The sequence below is a fragment of the Odontesthes bonariensis genome, chromosome 6, assembly GCF_027942865.1.
Source record: "Odontesthes bonariensis isolate fOdoBon6 chromosome 6, fOdoBon6.hap1, whole genome shotgun sequence".
Classification (NCBI taxonomy): domain Eukaryota; kingdom Metazoa; phylum Chordata; class Actinopteri; order Atheriniformes; family Atherinopsidae; genus Odontesthes; species Odontesthes bonariensis.
Genome location: NC_134511.1, coordinates 22,323,730 through 22,346,657, shown reverse-complemented (window position 1 = coordinate 22,346,657; position 22,928 = coordinate 22,323,730). Strand labels below are relative to the sequence as shown.

The 22,928-nt window shown below is 42.1% G+C and overlaps 2 protein-coding genes across 20 annotated transcripts in view; both read right to left on the bottom strand.

Moving 5' to 3' along the window:
- ebf2 (EBF transcription factor 2) overlaps positions 1–9,969 on the bottom strand; it is a 31,046-nt gene extending 21,077 nt beyond the window's left edge. For 16 of the 18 annotated variants that reach the window (XM_075467937.1, XM_075467929.1, XM_075467935.1 and 13 more), the window contains exons 1-6: positions 9,829–9,969; positions 8,047–8,203; positions 6,325–6,388; positions 4,844–4,899; positions 4,650–4,723; positions 3,314–3,382 (exon numbers count right to left, since the gene is read on the bottom strand). In XM_075467937.1, coding sequence (XP_075324052.1) covers positions 3,314–3,382; positions 4,650–4,723; positions 4,844–4,899; positions 6,325–6,388; positions 8,047–8,203; positions 9,829–9,962 — 554 coding nt within the window. In that variant the 5' untranslated portion in view covers positions 9,963–9,969. The remainder of the gene's footprint in view (positions 1–3,313; positions 3,383–4,649; positions 4,724–4,843; positions 4,900–6,324; positions 6,389–8,046; positions 8,204–9,828) is intronic. The other 2 variants (XM_075467932.1, XM_075467933.1) reach the window with 2 other exon arrangements.
- Positions 9,970–14,583: 4,614 nt separating this feature from the next.
- Positions 14,584–20,149, bottom strand: LOC142382258 (eosinophil peroxidase-like). 2 transcript variants are annotated; one of them, XM_075467920.1, is made up of 15 exons: positions 20,035–20,149; positions 19,669–19,769; positions 19,339–19,426; positions 19,044–19,219; positions 18,807–18,939; positions 18,486–18,615; positions 18,195–18,401; positions 17,748–18,108; positions 17,479–17,639; positions 16,916–17,174; positions 16,661–16,831; positions 16,307–16,544; positions 15,995–16,194; positions 15,663–15,692; positions 14,584–15,538 (listed from the first exon to the last, which is right to left on the bottom strand). In XM_075467920.1, the coding sequence occupies exons 2-15, from the start codon at positions 19,733–19,735 to the stop codon at positions 15,117–15,119; spliced, it is 2,643 nt and encodes an 880-aa protein (XP_075324035.1). In that variant the 5' UTR covers positions 19,736–19,769; positions 20,035–20,149; the 3' UTR covers positions 14,584–15,116. The 2 variants fall into 2 exon arrangements, with proteins under 2 accessions (XP_075324035.1, XP_075324036.1); XM_075467921.1 differs by having other exon boundaries at positions 19,669–19,737.
- Positions 20,150–22,928: the final 2,779 nt, after the last annotated feature.

Below are 22,928 nucleotides of genomic sequence, written 5' to 3'. Positions count from 1 at the left end.
GAATGTGAGTCTTGGTGAGCTCATTTCGGGTCTGGGGGAGGGAAGAGTCATATTGACAACATTGGAAAATTCTTATTGATTATTCTTCTTTTCTCTGAGCACCAGCTTGTTAAAAAAAAAAAGGGCCCTCTTGGAAACACGATCAATTAGTGAGATAGTGCTTGCCATTGATCAACCGACTGCCCCTCACAAGGTTCTTGCTTTACAATGGATCCCTCCACACACTCCTTATGACCAACTATTGATCATAGCTTCTTAGCCAAATTTAAAAGCGTGCACTCAGACTGAGGGCTGACCCCTCCCATGCAAACCACACAGACTAATGCTAATACTGACATCTGCTTGTCTCCATTGTAAAACCCGTAGTTCACTCATAAATGCTGAGGCCAACTTAGGCCCAGAACCAATATAGTTTCTCAGAGGTCAGAGGTCAGCATGGTAATAACGCTACTATTAAGAGATCTGCCTGGGTTAATATTGAAGACACAGTGGGAGCAATGAAGAATGATGGAAAATATTACTTTTTTCAAAAAAACTATCATTTTTTAAATCAAATTAATTTGCTGATTGCTATGGTTTGGAAAGTAAGGTACAAAACAGTACATTCTCCTCTTGAAGAAACTGGATGATTTGCTTGATAAATATTTGAAAGATAAAGTCTAAAATTTGCTTTAAAATATTATCCAACAAAAAGATCTTGGCCAAAAAGATCCACTTAAAAAGAAAAGTAGTAAAACCTTGATTGCAGGACATTAAAGAGTTACATTTATAATCATGGGCCCTGAGGCATCAATCTATCCCTCTCTATTGATCAATCATTGAACCAATCAGTGAACTAGTCACTCCATCAATCAAAGATATGTGGCCTTCTGCTAACAGAGAAGTCACATCAGACCTGTGAGAACAACAGTTCACCAGTGTTAAAATGAGACAGATGTAAAACTATTATACACAGCAGCCAAAGAGGCATTAGATAATTCTCTCCAATAAGCATCTTGACTCATCTCTTTGTCGGCAGCTGCCCTTGCCCTCTTCATCTCTTGGTCCCTTCACCCTTTGTCCCTTCACCCCTCCCTATGGATCAGCTGTGATATCCTCTCTTTCTCTTTTCTCTCAAATCAGGATTAGGGAGAAGAGGGGAGTGGAGGGGGTGCAGTAGCAGCAGGAGGAGAAAGGGGGAGAGAAAACTGAAACAATATGGAAAGGAGATTAGAAAAGTGGGGGTTTGGGCCGTTTGGGGAATTGCAAACTCCCTTGTGCTTGGGTAGGTGTCCTAATGACACCGCCTAATTATGGCAAAATTAGACAGGCTAAAGGGAATAGGGGGTGGTGGTGAAGGAGATGGTAAGGGAAAAAGAAGAGGAGCAGGGGATTTGAGCAATAGGGAGGGAAAACAGTAAGGACACAGAAGCATGTGAAAGCTAATGGAAGGAGTGAGAAGGTTGTGCAGAGGTGCAGATACAAGAAGGGGCTGGGAGGAAGGGAGTACAGGGCTGAGTGCGAGTATGAAGAGAAAAGAAGGAGGAAAAGGGGTGGAAACCAGTGGCTGGGGGACAGGAGCGAGTGGGCCCCAGCACACTGCATGTTAATTGGAGAACAGGTGTTGGGGCTGGGAGCAGGAGGCTGATTACTGGAGCCACAGAAACACACACACACACACACACACACACACACACACACCCAACTCCACACTCAGAAACACATGCATGCAGACACACACCCCTACGCACATGAATAATTTAAGCTCCAAGTGGTGACTGGGGAAAGAGGTCAGAGTAAGGGGTCACAGAGACACGTAGACAATTGCACATACATCCACATACATACATAAATAACGGTGCAACGATCCCTCCATTCACATGAAAATATACATCCTTTTGTGTGCACACGAACAGCACATACATGTGACGGACATGCACATATACCGTGCCCAGCCAGTCACTTTACTTTCCCTCTACTTTAGCGAACACACCATGAGAAAGTACCAATAAAGTCTGATAAAAGGGCATGAGCACCACGCAAAATTTCATTGGCTTATCAGAAATTAAACGGCTGCTAATATAGACTGCTCCCACAGGAGAGGATTTCGGAGGCCAGTCAAGAGGGAGAAGCCCCCGTCAAGATGGGATATGCCCAGTGTGATTAGAGAGTACAGTAGGTCAATGATTTCATTTAAATCAATCCCGAAGAGCTGCACATCAGCCTACGCACACATACATCAGTAGTAAGAAAAAAAAAGTCTCTGTCCACACAGAACTACTCACAAACAATTTTCAGATATGTTCAGCCATGTTAGAAGGAAGCATAAAAAGGGGGTGAAGGGGGTTATTGTGAGAGAAATGTGCTACAGTAAATGGGAAAAGCAGCTGCTCCAGCTTATTGTGGGAAAATTCAAAAAACAACAGTCCAATTTTTCCGTTATATGAAAACTATCTTCAGCTGAGATCCTTTGAGACGCACTGTCAACAGCCAGCCAGCTTGAACTGAGGAGGGGAAAGAAAAGGCTCCTTGACGTATATGAAGTGAGTGTTTTCGAGACAGACAATTGTAGGGAAGGGGGGAAAGAAGAGGAGCAGAGAGGTAGGAGTGAGGGAGAAAGAGGTGATGAAAGATGTATCTCTGACATCACAGAGAAACTATTTCACATGCGGTCTGCTTGCGAGCATTCATCACGCTGGTTAATGCCAGGCAGACAGCGCGAGGCCTCCAAAAACCCATGAACGTGAAGGCTCTCACACACGCTGATTACAGGGGTGGTCATCTGCCTTTAAGCCTGATAACTGGCTGTCGGGGGTGAACATTTATTACATATGTGAGGATGTCTGGAGGAATGAAAGATACACATGCTTCTGATAAAAGGAAATCTATGCCTATGTCAGGTTTCAGGTGCAAAGTCAAAATGAGTGAACTGATTGAAATAGATCCCAGCAAGCTGACGATACAGATAAATAGAAAGCTAAGAAAGATGTCAGACACTCTGTATTGTATATTACAGCCTGTTTACAATAATGTGGTGTACACTGACATCGCAGAAACATTGACCAAGATTAAACAAAAATTCCACTAGGGTTAAATTATTTACAGGCACCTACAGTAAGAATATTATAAGTAAATAGACTGTAAAGTGTAACCTAAACTCTTTGTAGCCACTTCTCTCTGTAGTTTTTGTGACTGCAGGTGAAACAGCTGATTTCCTCATGTCACTGTGTGTGAAGTGCCTTTACACAAAGAGGGTCAAACTGAACATTTAGTGTGAAGAGGTGCTTGTTTGTGGTGTTGGACATTGTATGGGACATGGTTTTTTTCTCATTACCTGTCAATGATGACTGGATCAGAGGGCGTCTCATTTCGATTGCCGCAGCTTTTCTTCTCACAACAGCGACTGAGTGGACCGTTAAGGAAACAGAAAAAAGGGGGGAAAAGTCAGTGTTGGGGACAAAAAAATTAAACAGGAGCAACCATTATTTGTCTGGCTCATCCACATCCACAGGCCCAGACAACTCTGCCCCGCAGTCGGCCAAAATCCAGGAACACACAAAGGAGGCATGAGAGGGGAGGGGAAGAATAGACAAAAGAATAAAAGAGGAAGAAAAGGTACAACAACACACCCTACAAACAGTGAGAGACCATTCAAAAAGTGAAAAGCCAGCCAGGCAATCTGTCACATTGATTCTGAAATCAAACTCGCCCCCATACAGCCTCATTGCGTGCACACTCACACACACCGTCCCACAACGTCCTACCATTCGTCAGCAGTCCTGTCCGAAAAGCCTGCTGGCCAGCCACCCACCCCTCCTCCCCAAAGTCCCCTTCACTGCATAACAAAAGTGCCCCCACCCCTAACCATCTGCCACCCCTACACCTCGCCTCAGCCCTCTCGTGTCCCAGCTTGGCCCTGCCCTACCCCCCCTCCGCCCCCCTGTCAGACGGCCTCACTCCCCAGCTGTGACGCTTGCCCTCTGCCTCCTCGGCTCTGTTATTAGCCAGCTGTGAGTCACATTCGGGCATCTGCTGGCTACACAATGGCAAAACCCAGTCCGTCTTAGTCCCTCTCACCATGTCCCAGGCCTCTATGCTTCCCCCTGCTGCCCTCAAATCCTGGGTCACTACCCCACTTCCAGACCGCTCTTTTCATGCTCCTCCCCATCCATAACATTTTTTTCACCTGTTTTCTTTCAACAAATAACCAAAACCCTTTGATCCCCAAGTCATAGCTAAACTTAATGAACGTTTGCTTTTTTCCCATGTTAACACACACAGTCTTGGCTATAATACAAATGCAGAAGTTGTAAATAGATGAGCGAAAGGTGGACTTTTCTTCTTAAAGTGCATGGTGCCATCAGCCTAGGTCTGGCTGCAAAACCTCAGGCCAAAAAGAGAAGAGTTCCGTGAAGAAACAGGAGCTGGCCCAATGACATGCTGCATTACAGCAGAAAGCAGCAGGGGGGTTACCGCTGTAACAAGGATGATGACAGACAAGCTAGACTTATAGTTCAAATACAGACACATTTTTCAAAAAAGTAGAGCCTCAAGCGTCATCCCAAAACCACATTTCAAGCTGACTGAGGAAAGTACAGTGAAAGATACTAATGGATATTTGGATTTAGTCCCTGTTGGCAAAGGTTTCATTCAATGAGTGTGTCACTCACCTGCACATAACCTCATGTGTGAGCAGAACTCTGCACATTTCTGGATTCTTGTTTTGTCCCTCATATGATATGGGCTGAGAGGAGGAAATTAGAAGCAAAAGGACAGATTCAGTTTCATGCAGGAAAAATGAACTCCTGTTCATTTAGTTGAAAGTTGAATGCCCTTCAAGAGAGCTTCAGAAGAGTTTACCTACCTGTTTGGTGACAGAGTCGATAAGTCGGGCGTATAGATCTTGTTCGGTACGAACCCCTGTGAAATTAAGACAGTGTGGATCTTATGTTAATTTATAATAATGTATTCTGAGCTTGAAATCATTAAGCTAGAAAAACACGTTATCATTGTGCAAATCATTTCCATATCAGTGATCAACAATACATCACATGAAGTTGATTTTGATTGAAAAATCCTATCCTAAGGATTACTACGGTATGTCACTGTGAGTTCATAAATGTTCAAACCTGGTCTCTCCACTTGCTAAATAAATATACTGTGCTGTGGATTCTCAAAACAAAATCAGATTGATGATGTAAATCAAATTTTTTCTCAAACTCTGGACAGCCTCTAAAAAGAGGATTGAACTCAGTCCAGACAGCTTAGAGGAACAAGATTGGCATGCGCTCATATTTTTTTCTTTGATGGTTTCTTAGGGGATTGAGAGTTATTTGATGTTGGATGATCATTAGTTATGTCCTGCCACAGTTTCCGAGATTCTCACGATTCGTCAGGCTGTTCTTTTTGTGGTTATTTCTGTGTTAACTTGCAATATTTTGTCTCAAGCATACATCTATGGCAGGGGATCGCTTTACAAACCAATTGATAGAAAGGGAAATTATCTGAATTGTTGTTTTGTTTTGTTTTTTAAGAGATGTAACAGAGGTCTTTCAGTCTTTTTAACAATTTTTGCAAACTTCTAGTTAAAATTCCAGAAACACCTGAACCTCTGGATGCTTTCAAACCTCCACTATAAATCACACTGCAGAAGGAAACAACATGTAATGAACTGCTTCTTGAGAGAAGAAAGCATTACCCATGGACATTTTAAAAATACTTTGGAGAGTATTGCTTTTAAAAATGTGTTCCTCTCATCAAAGTCTCAATTGAGATGCTTTGATATTGCTCAGGGGAAGGGGATGAGAGGAAGGGATGCAGAGGAAGGGCTTTTGGTGTGCTTGTATATATGTGTGTGAGTGTGTTTGTGTCTGTATGTCTATGAGGAGGTTGCTCTAGAGCATGTCTTTTATCTTCTCTCCCATGGGTGCCACTGTGATGGCAGAGTAGGGGCAGCAGTGGCTCATGGGAACCAAATTTCTCTATGCATCCCCTGATCTGATGTGGAGGCGCTGTGGGGGGTGAGTGGAGGAGTTGAGGAGGGGGTTCTGATGGGATGGCACCAAGCATCTCATTTCCCTCTATGTGAGCCCAGAAGTGTCTACTTTCACATTTTGAAATTAAATTTAAAAAAAGACAAAGAAAGAAAAACTAATTTGACAACGAGCTGCAAGTATTATATGAGCTCTGGGAGGTGAGGATGCAGGGAGAAGTGTGTGTCATGTTAGAAAGCTGGCATCACCTTAAACTTTTTCATGGCCTAGCAGTGGGTCTGATAGATCAAGCAAGACACCTGAGAAGGGAAAAAATCATCACACGGGCTGAGAGGTGGTGTTCGAACCTTACCGTTGCTGTAGAGAAGCTGCAGCTTGTAGTGCGTGCCGTTGTTGGTCTTTTCTCCCGTCTGCTCCTTGGAAAAAGACACCAGAGACGCACACAAGCATGGGGCATGCAGTTTAGTACACTGGGGTGTATGAGTACAGCTGGGCATCAATACAAAGTGTTAAGCACAGTGAGTATCCCATAATCCTGCAGCTCGTCCTTCCCGATGAGCAGCTTCAAGATCAGAGAGCAGTAAGCTCAAAGCTCATGTGGGACACATTGTGCACATTAGCTGAGCTCTTAACCTTGAGCTGGATGCTCTTTGTATAGGTTGAATTATCGTGTCTCATACAAACCTCCTAAAACCCTGAAATAAAATGGTATGGTCATCTCTGCAGCAAGGTAGGAGGCATGGTTGTATGTGCATGTGTGAAAAGTATGTTCCACTGCTGCATGTAAGTCTGAGCAGCAGTCGACCTTGACAGAAAAACTTCCTTTCCACTATCCCCCATTCCCCACAGGCTCTCCTAGCCTTTCCCTTCTTCTCTCTTTTCCCCTCTCTGGCTCTTGTTCCGCATCTTTCCTTCTCTTCCTCTACCTATACTGGTCTTTCTAAGTGGTCTCAAAGGAATCCTCTCTGGTCCAATAACCCAGGAGGCTGGCATCACAGAGATGAGCACAAGAGAGGTGGATATAGAACAAGAAGACTCGGAGAGAAAAGAAACCTGGAAAAGGAAATGGTTGTAAGGTGGGGGGGACGATGGAAAAGTGTGAGAATTAAGATACATGAAGATAAGTTGGAAAGTAACAGGCTCCGAACTTAATATGAGAAGTGAGACTGAGACACCTCAGGTGATAAATGGTTGCCTGGGTTCATAAGTTCTGTAAATACACAGAGGAGCATTTATTTTGCCCTGCCATCACTTTACCGCTGCATAATTACGAGGCAAAAACAGATGCCAGGGTAACCATGCAGAAAATGAACTTCTCCACTGCCGTCATATGAGTCTGCATTGGTCTATGTGGCACAAAGAGCAGCTCAGTGACAGCTTTCAGCCCTGGCATTTGTGCTGCCACCTCCATCAATTACAGCCCAGAAACTAAGATTCATCTTCACTTGACAGGACGGTGTACCCTTGTCTTCCTCACAGGAGAGATGCTGCCACTTCCCATCGCCACAGGCAAAAACATCCATCAACACTGGGATGACGCTCCCTCTGGGCAGTCTCTTCTATATTTCTATCTCTGTTTCCAAACTGCACCATTCCTTATTTTGGTCTTATCCAACTTGAGGAATCCAGCTCTCTCCGACATCAGCGGTAGAGTATGGGAGGGGGGCATGAAGGAAAATACACTTTGATGACTAGTTCACTGTATAACTTAACAGGGGCAAGCATAATTTGCATTTTAAAAAGTAGTGATGTCCTCCTAATGAGGCAAGCTGCTAATTAGTCATTAGATATTCTTTTTCAATCCCACATCATCAGCTCATTGAGGCTAAAGCTTGTGTAAACATGTAGCCGTCAGCTGTTCGATATGCTTGGCTTTACTGGAGATGGGGAAGATTAAGTTGAGCACCTGGTCACAGCTGAAATACTATCTGATACATTCTGTAATTATTAATCAGATTTTTAATCAATAGTGATTTGGGGTTTTAAGTGTAACACTTTGAAATAAGTGTAAAGATAAGAAATATGTGGTGAATTGAGGATAGCCACAAATAGTCATTTAAAAAGTGTCACACACCTTGTCGTGCTCAACAAAGTCCACAAAGGCTGTCCTCTCCACCTCCACAGGTTGGCCATGTCTGTCATAGAGCGCCAGGACAAAGTGGAAGAAGTTGGACTTTCTGAGATTTGAGGGTGGCTGCTTCTCAAAATGAGCTCTTGACAGAGCAACTCCACTGAGGACAAAACAGCAAAAGGCAATCAGTTCTCAGAAATCCTTGAATTAAACTGAATTCAATGTTTAGGAGACGGGTTTATACAGCTAAGCAACAACTTGATTATGTTCTTTAAATCAAATTCCAAGCAAATCCAGTCCACTGGGGATTAGAACATCTCAAGGAATAATGATGAAAAACTAAAAGGGAGGTGGTTTTTCTTAAAAACTACATTTTAAAACGTGCATTTCAGATATGTTTGATGTGTTAGCAACTATGAAGAAAGGTGGTTATTCAAATATCTAAAACGTTAAAAAAAAAACTGATTTATATTTAATCTGTGACGAAGCTTATTTTTAAATAACTTGTAAAGTTAACATTTCAATTATTATATTGGCATTGAAAAAAATCAATTTGAACTGTCATTAGAAAATAAATAATAATAACTTTACATGGATTTAAAAATCATTTTTATGCTGAAGAGCAAAACTTGTTGGAACTCAATTTTACCCTCAAACGGGTAAAATTCACAACTGGATCAAAACTTTTGATGAGGTCAAATTTACAACATGTAACCCACGGATTGTTAAATCAATATACATTTTAGAGATCGGTATAAAAGACTTTTATCTCAGTTCAGAACAATGAAAACACCGATAGAGTCTGCACAGTTTTTCTGTGAATTTAACTTCAGTTTTTAAATCTTCTATATCTTCTCGAACAATTCGCCCTTGAGTATAATGTGCGGGCTCTCCTTGCAGCCGCGTTTTTATTTTCCTCAGAAAATAAAAATGTACGAGCCCAAAATCCTCATGTTATTTATTTGGTTTCGCTGCGGTCGATGTGTTTTAAATCACTTTTGACGCCAAATATAAATGATCACGTTTATAAGTTTAACAAACGAATGCTGTCGGTGGCCAATCTGTATGTCTATCAACATCTGTGTTAGACGTGCCAACTTGTTTTCTGCACTTTTTTTTAAAGACGCTTCTGCTTTTTTGTGACTGTTTACACACTTAGGCTACCTCAATGTTGCTCTCAAAGTTTGGAATATAGGAACAATGGGGTGTTGGTGCTTAAATAGATTAAACATTTCGAAGTGGTTGATTGAATATCCGTAAGGGTGTGGTAAGCTGTTATTTCTGTTTAAGAAAGATCAGATATTCAACGTGTGTGTTTAAGTGTTCAGGGGCTCAAGTATTTACTGAGCTGCAAGAGAATAAAATTGGAAAACGTGTCATTTAATTTGAATTTTATTTAGGTTTGGGAGAAATTGCCTAAGCTTGTAAGTTGTAGGTAAGTTGTCTCTGAATTGCATGTGATTACATGTAAAAGTCCCTGTTATTGGCCTAAGCACAAACATAGCCCAGTTTTAAAAGAAATAGTAATTGTTGAGCTTGTGAACAACTTAATGATTTAAAGAAGTTTTGTGAGTTTAGGAGCAGTTTGGTTTTACAGGGAACTCATTTTGCAACAAGTAGTTTCCACATTTTTTTTTTCTGAAAGAAAGCAGTTCGACTGCAAATTTGCATTATAAACTACAATGATACGAGCAGTGCAATCATTTCTACATACAAGCCCCAGCGCAGCTGTTAAAACAGTGACGTGAAAGTGATGCCAATAGATAAACAAGGTCTGCACTGTACCTTTGCGCTGCGACGTTCGCATCCACAACCCCGACATTGCGCACCCACGACCGGACTGAATCCATCTCCTCTCCAAGACTTCTCTCTTTTAATCCGCTCACTTCTCGTATCAGCTGCTCCTGGATCCCGAACATTTAAGCCCTGTCCTGGTCGTTTGATGCACTTTTTCTATAACTTCTGGAAGAAAAGAAGAGCTGTTCAGCTAAAGCACTTTGGCAAACAACAGAAGGTCCACTTCAAGGTGCTGCGCTCCTCCAGAGCGCTGTCAAAAAAAAAAAAAAAAAAAGAGCTTTCGCAAAGCTTTGAAAAAGAAATGACTGATGCTGTGTGATGTCGCAGAAGGCGTTTCGGTAAAAATCCACACAAACTTTCTTTTAAGGTTCAGTTGATGATCAGAAGTAGATTTCTCCACAGACAGCGAGCATTGTCCAAGCGCATATCTCCGGCGTCAGTTCTAGCGCATATCATCTGCTCGGTGCGTTCAGCTCCAAAGACAGAGGGGACCAAGTGTGAACGTTATTTAAAATACTTGTGGTCAGAAAGTGTTCCTTTGTCACAAGGCCAGGTCGGATCAAAACAGTTTATCCGAGGGCCGGGGGGCTTGTAGTGAACCGCTGTCTTGAAGCATGAATGAGACCCTCAGCCGGGATAGAGCATGGAGGAGGGGCTTTAGTGCCATTTGGGGGACCGATTGTTGAAATGGATGCTCTCATTGGTGTAAAGTGCATCCGTTGTTTGGACTCCTGCCAGATTCAGCATCCAACCAGTGATTCTCCCAGCAAACTTTTTCACACATATGTTCAATCAGGTTGTGGGCTATAGGTCTTTTTTTTATTATATAAAATAACAATATTTTAAATTTTCATATCTATCTCTATAAATATATATCTATATAGATATATCTATATATATGGCTGAAATTAGTAAATTATGGAGCCAGCTTTAGTTTATTTGACGTACAAAAAATGAAAGGTCTTCTTTGTGTGTGCAGGTGAGCAGCTGGGAGGTGATATCTGTATTACTTCTAATTTTCTTCATTTTCAAAGTTATTCAAAAATGTACATTGAAGCTTATGAAAATGTTCATTTTTATTGTCCGTGGAAGTTTTTTTACCTTTTAAAAAAAAAATTATTCAGCGGCTTGATAGAATTTGGGCTTATTTTCTCCTCTGCACCGGGTAGCTACTGCCCTCAGAAGCGTGTAAGCTACAGAAAATCCTGTTTGGTCTATTCATTCAAGTCAGCATTTAAGACAAGTGCGCTCTCGACAGGCGCGTATTCAGCAGCTCCACCGTCTGCTGCTTTGAACGCGGTGATTCCGCTGAGGACGCATCGCATCAGTGTCAGCAGCAACAATGGCCGTCTGGTTGGCTCATCAATCTCCGCCAGCAGCCGACAGGGCTGTGCTCTGATTGGCGTTTTGGCCGCTGCCTGACAGAGCCATAAATGAGTTCTTAATGAGTACATCTGACTATCATCTCAAATTCTGACTAGTCATGGAATCAGTTAACAGTGACAGTTATCTACAATTTCAAGTGTCATTGTGACACAGGAAAATGCCATACGTGGACAAATAACTTCATATCTCACTCAGTTTTGTGAAGTTTCCGTTGCTTCTGATTTAGTTCAACCTGGACCAGCTGATGTAACGAGCCCATATGTGAAGCTCATAAAGGACATTTCTCATTGACACTATTTGCTTTTTTAAAATCGCTTTATTTTGGTTAAACTGTACTATGTTCACCGGAGTTTATAGCTACTGTATAGGCTAGATCAAATAAAATAAAATAAACTTTTGAAAAACGTTTTTTTAATGCAAAAGAATAATATTTCAGGGGTATTTTGCAGGCTGAAATTAATTTCCGCTCCCATTCGTCTGCCTTTGAAAAGGAAAGTTTTCTCTCTCTCTCTCTCTCTCTCTCTTTCTCTCTCTCTCTCCCTCAATCCTGGTTCCTTGCCCCTTACTGAGACTATTGTCTCTGTGTGGAGTTTGTGTGCCTGGACAATGAATGTAAATCTCCCCCCTTGGATCCCGCCTCAACTCACCATCTGCCAGCCCGGGACAAAGTCAGATGTTCCCCCAATTATGAGAGCAGTCTTGGGGAATCCCGCAGCCCAGTCTCCGCCCTGTCGGCCTGACTCTCACTTCCACCAACATGACTGACAGCTATACTTAACCTCGAAACCATGAAAAATCTATACATGATGACACCTACTTTGGTAAAAATTCCTTCACTCGTCCCTGAAGTGCTCTATGAAATATTGTACTGCTTCTTTGACTGTCCCATGTGAAAGGCACCAAAGGAAATTTAAAGACGATCCATTCTTGGTGTCAGTGGCACTTGAATATGTGCAGAAAATTCATGGTTCCCCCGCGAATAAATACGAGCAAAACAGATACATTTAGGAGCATGGATATTATCTCGTGCATAACATCTGCCAATATGTGGAATAGAAATAGGCTGACATTTATTTTAAGAAACTTCAACCTGAAGTTCAACCCCAGAAATCCTTTCTGAGCGACTGAAGTCATTACGCTGATCACACAAGATTTCTTCAAGTGAGAACACTTTGTTTCAATAAGAGGCCAAAGCAGGTCATGTTCATCTTCATTTCGTTTAATTGCACGTGTTTATTTCCTTAGATGAAAGCTTTTTGTATCTTTCTTAAAAGCCCTGTTTCTGCTGATAACCCACATCGACGGCTCCTCTGCACTTTTGCCGTTTCACTGGTGGCAGAATGAATGTTGCGCGGCGCGCAGCTACACTGTTACACATTTCTGTGGAGGACGACACTTTGCAGAAGATTCACTCTTGCGGACTGCCTTGTGCCCTCACTTCAGCCCCACAGGTGCGCGAGGCACTATTGAGACGATCACAACTCACAAGACTTGCTGTCTAAATGAATGTGTGGCTTTTCTAATTTGCTGGAGCGGAGACCCAGAGCGAAAATAGGGGATTAGTCGAACCACAAACGTCTTTCTAATCAATTTAACCCGCTGAGACGGTCAGTCCGTGTGTTTTTTTTGTTTTGTTTTGTTTTTTTTGGGGGGGGGGGGGGGTGTAGGGTGGAGTGGGGGTGGAGGGGTTGGATCAGTGACTGCTAAACTAAACAATGGGGTATCGTGTGCCGCTCGTCCTCTCCAGCATTCCCCTGCTCCCATGGGACACACAGCCACTCTGTGTGGATGGCACTGTGTCCACGGAGGTCACGAGGGGCGTGGCTTGCGTGCACGCGTGAGTGTATGTACGTGCGTGGAGAGAGGAGGGGGGGACGGGGGGACGCAGCAGCTGGTTTCCGTCCCTCCTCTCCAGTGTGCAGAAAACAACAACAGAGCTAATGCGACCCTTGACGTCACCCATCGATCAGCTTTCTATTGCGCCCGTTTGCGTTCGCGTATATTTTGGGGAAGGATGCAGATCCTCATGGGAGTGTCGGCATGTGCAATTTGTCCTCACTCCTTAATATCACAAAGTGTTTGGGTTAATTTCTAAAAAAAGAAAAGAAAAATGCGGAGTCTGATTCAGGGTTAAACGATTTAATTCAAAGACAAATGACAACAAAAAGATCAGAAACATAAAGGTGTGGACATGTAACAGGAGTTTAACAGTTGGATCTGTAAAAAGCTTCCATACTCTGTTCCATGGAACGAGACATTTGGGTTTTCTGGTAAATTGGCAATATAATAGATGCAGCTTAACATCTGCTCATTCCCTACTTTTCACCTTTACTACAAGCAGCGTGACTTGTGATAGGCAACCATAAAAACACAGGTGTTGCATTTGTATTTCTTCCCTTTAAGTAATTCGAGTGTGCCAGTTATTGGTCTTATTTGGAGTATCTTGTTTTATTTTCTATGGCGAAAAAGCATCAGAAATCTCATCAGAACATCTCATATTGATACAGCAACTATTAGAGCACGAATGGGGTTGCCTCTTAATTTCTTTGTGTAATTCCATTTAATGCTACAACTCCACCTCTATTCTATCAGTCAAGGGCAAATTGTGTACTTTACCCAAGGACATCTGTGTGACAATCTACTTTTAAGATTAGGGTTTAACACAACATGTAGCCAGCATCCAACACATTGTTTAGATCAAACCAGTGGTTTTCAACATTTTTGGCAATGTTTTTTCCCAGACTGGACTTCTATTCATAGTGGACTATTAGTAATGTTTTTTACTTAAGCAAAAGATCTAACTTCCTCCAACGCAGCACTCTAAAGCAGACTATCGTGATAAAAACAATCATAAACATCAGTATTTGTTCTGTTCTGTTGGTTTTGGGGCCAGCAGAGAAATAGTGGCTTTCTACTTTCAGGAATGATCCTGTAAATGTGAGGAGTTTCTGGCAACGATTATAATATTGAGATTCAGAAAATATGAGTAACGTGAACCTTTTTCTGACATCAGTTCTCTTAATTCAACTCAAGTGGTTACATCTAATTTTGTTCTTTAACTTGGACTGGATTCAAAATTTAGATTCGGAGTACTGTGATTTTCTTTCTTTTCAGTTTTTGTACATTTTTTGGTGATATGTCATGATGAAAATAAAAAAAATCAACTAAAGTCAGCAATATGTTCCTGCTGTTGTGTAGTAAGTGTAATCAATTAGGAGGTGGGTGTAATGATGCTTTCTTCCTGTCTGAAAATTGTATGTCATTGCCATCTAGTGGTCTGATCATGAACACTGTCCTCTGAGTCTCCAAACACGAGATCAATGTTCTTCACAGTAATACACCATCCACAGGCATAGATCATTTGTTCAGCCTTCTTTTATTGCCATCAAATTTTATGTGACTCAAAGTCTTACACTTAAGAGTTTAACAGGACAAACACAAGTGTGACTCAAAAATAACCCTTTATAAGTTTACTTGGTGGTTTACATTCATTTGCAAAAAAAAGGCTACAGTACAATCACTTCTAGATGATTAAGAGACCATTAGATGAATCATTCAAATCAGAATGTAGCAAATCACATTGTTTTATGCATTTTGGTCAAATAAATAAGATTATATGTGAGCCAGTGTAGTACAGTTGTTGTGCATTACATTTATTCCTTCCTTCAAAACAAATAGTAAGAGCGGTCAACCACTGTAACTGTTTTTTAAACACTATTTTCTGCTTGCAAGATTTAAAGCACAAGAAAACAAGCCATTTTAAACTTCATGTTACCTCACATCTTTATTCACTTCATGTTTTCAGATCTGGAGAGGGGTGCAAATTAGACAAAATAATTGTGATTGGATTTTTTTTGCAGGTTCCAGGGTCAACAGCTGTAGCAGATCTCCTACTCAGTGAACAGCAGATGCCCAGAGAAGAAGCTGTCACTGGTGAGGCCGTTCCCACCGTGGTTAGCCACCAACCAGACCCTGTCTCCCCTCGCAAGCTTGACGAAGATGCTGCCGCTGGCTGTGATGTAGCCATTTTGGCGGGTGGTGAACGAGTGCAGAATCAGCTCCCCGTTGCGCAGCAAATCCACGCTGGCTGCGTTCTGGTAGATTGTGCCGTGGAACTCGAACTCATAAACACCAGGATGCTGGCAGGTGAAAAAGCCTGTCTTGGGGTCATAGCTGTTCTGTCCGTTGTAGATGACATCATGGAAGGGGATGGGTGCGCCAGCTTTGGGGAAGTTGTTGCCCAGGCGCACAGAGAAAGCAACATTCTCTGCGTTGCCGGGGGGTCCTTGAGGTCCTCTCGGCCCCCTGGGTCCTTTGTGGATAAAGACAGGGCAAAGTTATTTTCAGGAATGCTCCACTTACATCATTTTAAAGTTATACTTAAATTATATCAGTAACAATGTTCAGTTAGATAATACAGGAAGTGGAAGATTTACCTGGTGGGCCGCGTCGGCCTTCTTCACTTTCTTTTGGAGAAAATGAAAAGAGGAAATCAGTATTTTCAAAGAGCTCAAAGGCTTACACCACAAGGACCTCCTACACAATATCCTAAAGCAATACTTTTAATATGCCAACTTAAGCATCTGTGGATAATAGTAGAGAATAGTATAGAATTTGGTAGATTTGGTAGTTGTGATGTTTCACCAGATGCTGGTCAAAGAGACAATAAAGGGAAAAGTTAATGGAAAGTTATACAATTAGATACACCAGCACCAACACTGATTTCCCAAAGTGTATTTGGTTTAAGACAATAAGAGCATCAACTCACCACCCTCCCTCCATGGACTGAGGTCAAAGGTGGGGATGTCATCACACCGGGCATAACCAGAGCCTCGAGGACGGTACTGGAAGGGTTTTTCTGGGACTTCAGTGATACCAGTGTTGTCACAGATGATGCGGGCAAGTGATGTTTCTCTCAAGGATGCTCTCTGAGCCTCAGTGAAGACACCCTCCTTCTCCCACCAAAGACTGAAATGGGACAGTTTGTCAAAGTTTAAAGTCTCTGAGTATAAAAGTGCAGCTGACACAACTATCTCTATGACTGTAGCAATGTTTGTTGTGCAACTTCCTGTCTGCTTACCGGTCTCCCTGACGGATCCTTTGGAACTGAGTGGCAATCAGGCAGGCAAACAGGGGACCCACTCTTCCCCCAGGGACAAATGGCTCAGCCACTCCGCCCAGAAACACATCAATGTTGTTGGGGGTACCATAGAGGACCAGCAGCCTACGAGCCAGGTCTGTGTTGTTCAGCACTCTCGCCAGCTCATTCAGATCTTTTGGCTGCGACAGCCCACAGAACTCTCGCCATTTGTTGTAGCCTAAAAGGGGTGCACACAATTAAAGCTGAAACATGGTCTGTAGAAGCTAAAAACACTGAGAGGTTTAAGTAAGATCAATTTATCAATCAAACATAGTATATGTACTAAATATATACCAGGGAGTCCATGGTCTCTGCCTCTTTGCAAGTTCAGTGAACCCAGATCCAGAGCCAAATCAACAGAGAACTGAAACAGCCTTTGTGTCAGCTCCCGAGTCATCATGAGATCCTGTGTGTTCAGCTTTGCCTGGCGACCCACAAGACCCCTGATGATTGGATCCAGACCACCTGAGGAACACGTGACACGATTCAATTTTGATCAACAAACTCACTGTGTGCTTAGGGGGAGCACCAATAAATGTAAGGTCTTACCTTCAAAAGTTACTCTCCATGGTGTAAACATGGTTCTGTGCAGCAACTCAGTGGGGTAATCGGGGTGGTCCTTGTACTTGTCATCCAGACGGAACATGAAAGGCTGAACCATCAGGTGAGCAAATCTGTAGGCAGCTGTGGCAAACACGTTGGAGATGCTGGGATCCACGTTGTCATCATAACCAGGGTAGGTGGAGAGCTGCCTGGAAATGAAGTCTGGGCCTACAATATGGACGAGGTAGTCCCTGAAGGTGATAACCTGAAACACAAGAGAGAAACTGACTCAACCTCAAGTTGTGAAGATATTCTATACGTCTATAATTTTTTCATCTTTTTGTTGAGTCAAAATCCACAAATGCCTTTGCCTGACATTTCCAATGTATACGTGGAGCCTGAATTTATGGCAATATCAGCAACATTAAGCTGGCTTTCCTCACATCCTGAGTTTCTTTGAAGTCAAATAGAAGCCTAAACCCCATAAATAATATTGAAATTTATGGAATTAAATTAGGCCTACAATCTCAGATCTTTGTACTCTTTTTGCTCCTTAGTTTGTCTCTTACCTGTAAGTATCCCCCCAGGATCTTGCGTGTTTCCTGATAGAGTCTCTCGCCACCCCAATTGGGATTGAGTTTAGCCAGGGCACGTGCCAGGCGGTTGTGCTCTCTAAGCATCAGAGTGTGGAGAGAAGCCAGCGCAATGTTCTCGTTGGAGCGCCCGTCACCTAAAAAGTCACAGAAAATAAACAAGTGGAACAAAGTGCTGTCAGACCTGTTGAATGTTTGGATTAATTTCTAAAAGACCAACTTTTAGAATATTTAGTCCTACTCACCAGCGAGGAAGCACTGCACCTCCTGCGCGTTATTGTCTTTGGTGATTTTGCGTCGGGTTGCGCAGAAGTTGGCCATCGCGGGGGTGAAGGGCAGGAGCTCACGGCCGTTGTCTTTAAAGACTGTGTTGACTCTCATCAGGCCCAGATCATTAGTAAGGTCACGGAGATCACGAGCTTTAGCTTCGTCGGAACCGTAGACCTGACCCACATCAATGAAAGCCGTGAGAGTGTTCATCTGCTGGCGGACAGTGCTGGCACCGAAAACATGTCCATTGTTTCCAGATCCGCAAGCGGGCGCAGAGCGGGAGAATGGCATGCATTTCTCTGAGCGTCCCTTAAAGCGGGGGTCGCCATCGGGAATCTGTTCAGGAGATAAGAAGTGGTTATTACTTGTGCTTCAGAATTAACCTTTGCATGTCTTTCCATGAGAAATATGGGGACACTGACTTCAATGGGGAAGCAGGGCTCTGTGCGGTCGCAGCTATGTTCGCAGTCAATCCCGTTACTGAACGAGCGGATGGAAGGAGAGTGAGGGGTGAAGGTCAGGTCGTGGTCTGTCCACTGGCCGAAGATCGTAACCAGGTGCGTGTAGAGGGGGTCGCTTTCCACAGATTCGTTAGCCACTGACAGGATCCGGTTGGACACTTCTCTTACCTGAGGAAAGGATGGAGGCAATGAGTGAAAGTGTTAGGGGGAAGAGGGTAGACGGAGGAGGAAAGCATACTTCGATGTGCATACCAGTGGCAAGATGTTACGGTTGATTTGCAGGCCAGAGGTCCACCCTTTCGGACTGGAGACTCTATCCTCGTATTCAGCAGGCAACCAGCGGGTGAAAGGAACGTTGGAGGATCCCCAGCGACTGTTTTTACTATGAGCGTTAGAAATAAAAGCCTCTTTAATCACAGTGCATCTTCAAATAATGTGTAAAATGCAACAGATGTTCAAAGCCAAACATAAAATTGTAGAACGAATTATTAGTGACAATACTAGACTGCTAATGTTTTAAACAGCCAATATCCTACATCAAATGAAAGTTTGCCAGTAAATAGTCTTCCTTACATGTTGTTACAGGTGCTGCCTGCTGTGCGAAACCTCCCTAGATTGGGAGTCGTATTGCAAGAAGGCGGTTTGCGCTGGGCAGAGCAGCCTGTCAAATCAGAAAGGACTTCCAAATCCTCGTCAGAGACGAGGTCTAATTGACAGAGTAAAGAAACATGAATTAAAGTACAATAAGCGGCACTTGTGGGCAAACTGTAAAAAAAAAAAAAAAAAAAAAAGATGATTTCGGAGACAGACCTGTGGCGTTAATGGAGCGCTTGTGACGTCTCGCCAAGGACCTTCTGATGATGGCCAGTGCATTGTCCATGTAGTCCGCAGCGCGCACGGCTTGACGGGAAGGTCCGGCAGGTTGCTTCAGCAACCGCAGCACGTCCGCAGGGCTGGCTGTATTCCTCTTCACACGCTCAACACTCCTGTGTTGTGTAAAAAGTTCATATGTTTAGATATCTTCATTCTTAACATTCCAGTTCCAAATAAAAAAAATAAAATAAAAAAAAACAAGCAGAGCCTTTCTGCAAAATTGAACACTCACACTTTGCGAGAGTATGTGTAAGCTGCGTCCACATTCGCCTTGGCTTCGTTCACAGCCTTTAGAATAAAACTCCTGCTCAAGCGTGTCTCTGAGAGGGAAGAAAATGAAAATGTTTTAATGCTGATGCTCCCGTGACCCTTTGTACGTTTGATTCAGGGCACATTTACAACATTTTTGCAAACATTTATAGAGAAATCCAGACATGCACATTCACTGAGACTTTATAAACGTGACAGAAAAAAATATGAAAGATAGTGAAGCCTAGTAGGACCAAAAAAAAATATTGTTTTCAATTAGTAAAACAAGTAATTAATCCAAAGCTATACTTACTTGCATCCACCTGGCATTGCGAGCACAGGGCAAGACCCACAGCCAGTAGGCAAATAAACCTAATCATCTCTGCAAAAGAGGCACTCCAGTCAAATTAGGTTCTGAGAAGATATAAAATATTTTAGATTGTTGTATATGTTAGTTTTCTTAAAAGCATATTGTCCAAATTGTGAAATAGTTGCGATACAATCGAAATCCACTGCAATATTATCAAAGATGACCCTATAAGATATTAAATGTGTAAAAAAAAAATATATATATATATATATATATATATATATATATATATATATATATTCGTACCATAGGCTGCATATATATATGCAGCCTATGGTACGAAAATCTTTTAAAAAAAATTTTGAAAACCTCTGAAAAAAGTAGCGCTTCAGTCCTCTAATGTCCCTTTGTATCCACCTTGACTTCCAACTGCTGCAACTGCTGCTAGAGGCCACTGTCTCCTACTGCTCACTGTCACACCTTTTATATATTTATCTGCACCAGAGATTTGAAATCTTGCCAAGACAAAGGCATTTGCTATTTTCTCCTTCCTACTTCCTCGTCTGTAGCATCCCTGTTAACTTTTGCGGAAAAGTCTCACTTGACAAGATGCTTTTCTCGTTCAGAATGACACATCATACCTCATACCATTTTTATCAATTTGCGTGCCACATTGTAAACTCTTAATTTCGGAACAAAAAGTTACATTGTCACACACACATACATGTTGTTGTGTGTGACAACCCTCTGTTGGCTCTAACATTATGGCTGTTTTTCATTGATTGCTCATGTCTGCAGTGCTATTGGACCACAAACATTAATCAAAGTGTTTTTCCAACCAAGTTTTCACTCACAAAGTCTCATATTCATAGCTCTGAATAATAATAAATCTTGCTTTGTCTTGCCTGAGTTTAAGGTCACTTATTTTTCTTTCTTTTTGTCTTTTTTTTTTTTGTTTTTTGTTTTACTGCATGCAGGCTTTTAAATCAAACCGCGCGGTTTATGGTCAGTAACACCGCGTCTGTGGTGCAGTTTTTACTCTGCTGAAGCCCGTGGTTTTATTCTTACAATGTTAAAGTCAAACACAACCCTATTTCCGACAACATCAGATATGTCCCAGCTTCCTGGAGAAGGCACATTCCAAGTTTCAGAGCAGCCTCGCCGCCGTCTGAGGATGCTCCGTGACAGACGAAAATAATGCAGCGATGATGGAAATAAGCTGAGACATATTTTCCTGTTGGTTTATTTGAAGCCTAAAACAAAACAAAAACGTTTTAAATTCGGGTAATTAGAAAAAAAAGAAGGAAACATAGGCTTGATGTTCATTCTGTATTTTCTTTAATCAGCTTCTTGTTGCACATAGTCAACAAAAAAAAAAAGCCTGCAGTTGGTCTGCTGCTCTTTCTGTCCAAACTGTGTGCTGTTTATACATGCATCTTATTGCGCGTCTCCCTGCTCTGTATGTTACATTTAGAAGAAAACTTGATGTAGCCTAACTTATACTCAATTAAGAAAAGGTCTTCAGCTTCCTGTTGTGCAGACGATGACGCTGAAACTCAATTTTGTGCCGGTGTGACATCATGCGCATGTGTTTTTTTTTATCTTTAAATTGTATTTACGGAGTTGGGTTTGACGAGCTGCAACCGTGACATCTGAGCAAAGTGGGCCTGCTTATTTAAACTCGGCAGGCCGTGGTATGTTCCCTCTGCAACGAATCAATCCCAGCCTTCATCAAGAAGACCACTTTCCATCAGGCCAGGAGGGTGATAGAATTGTATTTGAGGAAGTTGATGATGATTATTGTCTAGATTAAATCGACTGCGTAATAGAAACACGACAAATGACAACTGGCTTCCACCTCAGAGCATTTTAAACGCATCAGTTATATCCCCGAAGCGTCCCGCGGTGTGGGCTAATTACCCCAGCAGGAGCGACTTAACATTAGTGTGACTTTGTTTCGTTCACGCTTCATTGAAGCTTCAGCTCGGTAATGCAACACGTGATGTGAATTTAATTGATAAAGACGGATGGCTCTTTGCTGGGGACTGCTCTGGATCTCCTGAGAAGAATGTTTATAAGAATGTGACATTATGGACAACACAGCTTACAATCTAACATGAGCAGGGTGTCTTCAGTCAGAGGGCTCTTCAGCTTCACTGCAACAAGTGTTGAAAAAGATTAATCGAATCTGTCTTTTTATTCGTTTGTTTGTTTGTTCGGTTTACCATCAGTCATTCCAATTTTTCACAATTTGCCTCTGAGGATACTTTTTTTTTTAATTCAGTCTCAGCATGAAATTTAGGTGAAGCCCAGAAGCTTTAAGTAACGAAACTACAGTAGAATTATCCGTGGGGTCAGTGTTAGAAGGTAAATACGTGGTAAATAAATCAAATCCTGAGCCTGTTGTAGCCCCCCCGAACCAGTTGAGTGTTGGCCGAAGAGACGATCGTTTATTACAGGGGAAAAGGTCCAAGGTTTTCGATGTCACGCAGTCTCTGTATGAAACCCGGGCTGTGTCACTGTTGTTGGAATAATGCAGTGGAAAGGAAACATTCTTGTTTTCATTTGCAACGCTGTTTTCCTGCTGTCTGTAAACATGTTCAAGGTTAAACCCACAACAGACAACTATGTCACATTGTGCCTTCAGAATGGCATCGTGAAGGATTTAAAGTTGCTTTACTTAATTAACATTGATCACATATTGCATAGTGGTACGTTGTTGCACAGTTTTATACTTTGTGCATACTTTTAAAAGATAGACATCTAAATAAATGCCAGTAAGCTGAAGGGAGAAAATGCTCGTTGGTTTTTTTCCTTTTTTCCGTTGGTTCCTGTTGCTGAAGTGTGTGCGTGTGCGTGTTTGGGTGTGTGCGCGCTAATAGTTGAACAGGTTTATTTTATTATTATTATCATTGTTTTGTTCTTTGGATTAAAGGTACATCCGTGGCAAATAGCTGGAGATCTGATGGACAATTTTCCAGCTCACAGTTCTTCAACTAGAGTATTGTATAGAGCTAATAAATGATACCTTTTAAACAAATTTTCTCATAATTTGAAGAACGAACATTATGTTCATAATGGCTAGAGCTCCAATCTATATCAAGATCAGCGTTAGGTCAGAGAATAACATGTGATTTTGCCCTTAATGAAACCTTGCATTTAAAAAACTTGTGTAGTTCTTAAGTAATTACAAAAACAGCAGAAAAACAACATTGATTAGTTGTAATAGTTAGTTGTAATCATAAAAATAAAAAAATATAAAT

Excerpts from the sequence above, each read along its gene's own strand:
- LOC142382258 (XM_075467920.1), bottom strand. The coding sequence starts at position 19,735 with ATGATTAGGTTTATTTGCCTACTGGCTGTGGGTCTTGCCCTGTGCTCG. Across the intron at positions 19,427-19,668 it reads GCAATGCCAGGTGGATGCAA|AGACACGCTTGAGCAGGAGT; the intron begins GTAAGTATAGCT and ends CTTCCCTCTCAG. Across the intron at positions 18,109-18,194 it reads AGCCCTGCTTCCCCATTGAA|ATTCCCGATGGCGACCCCCG; the intron begins GTCAGTGTCCCC and ends TCTCCTGAACAG.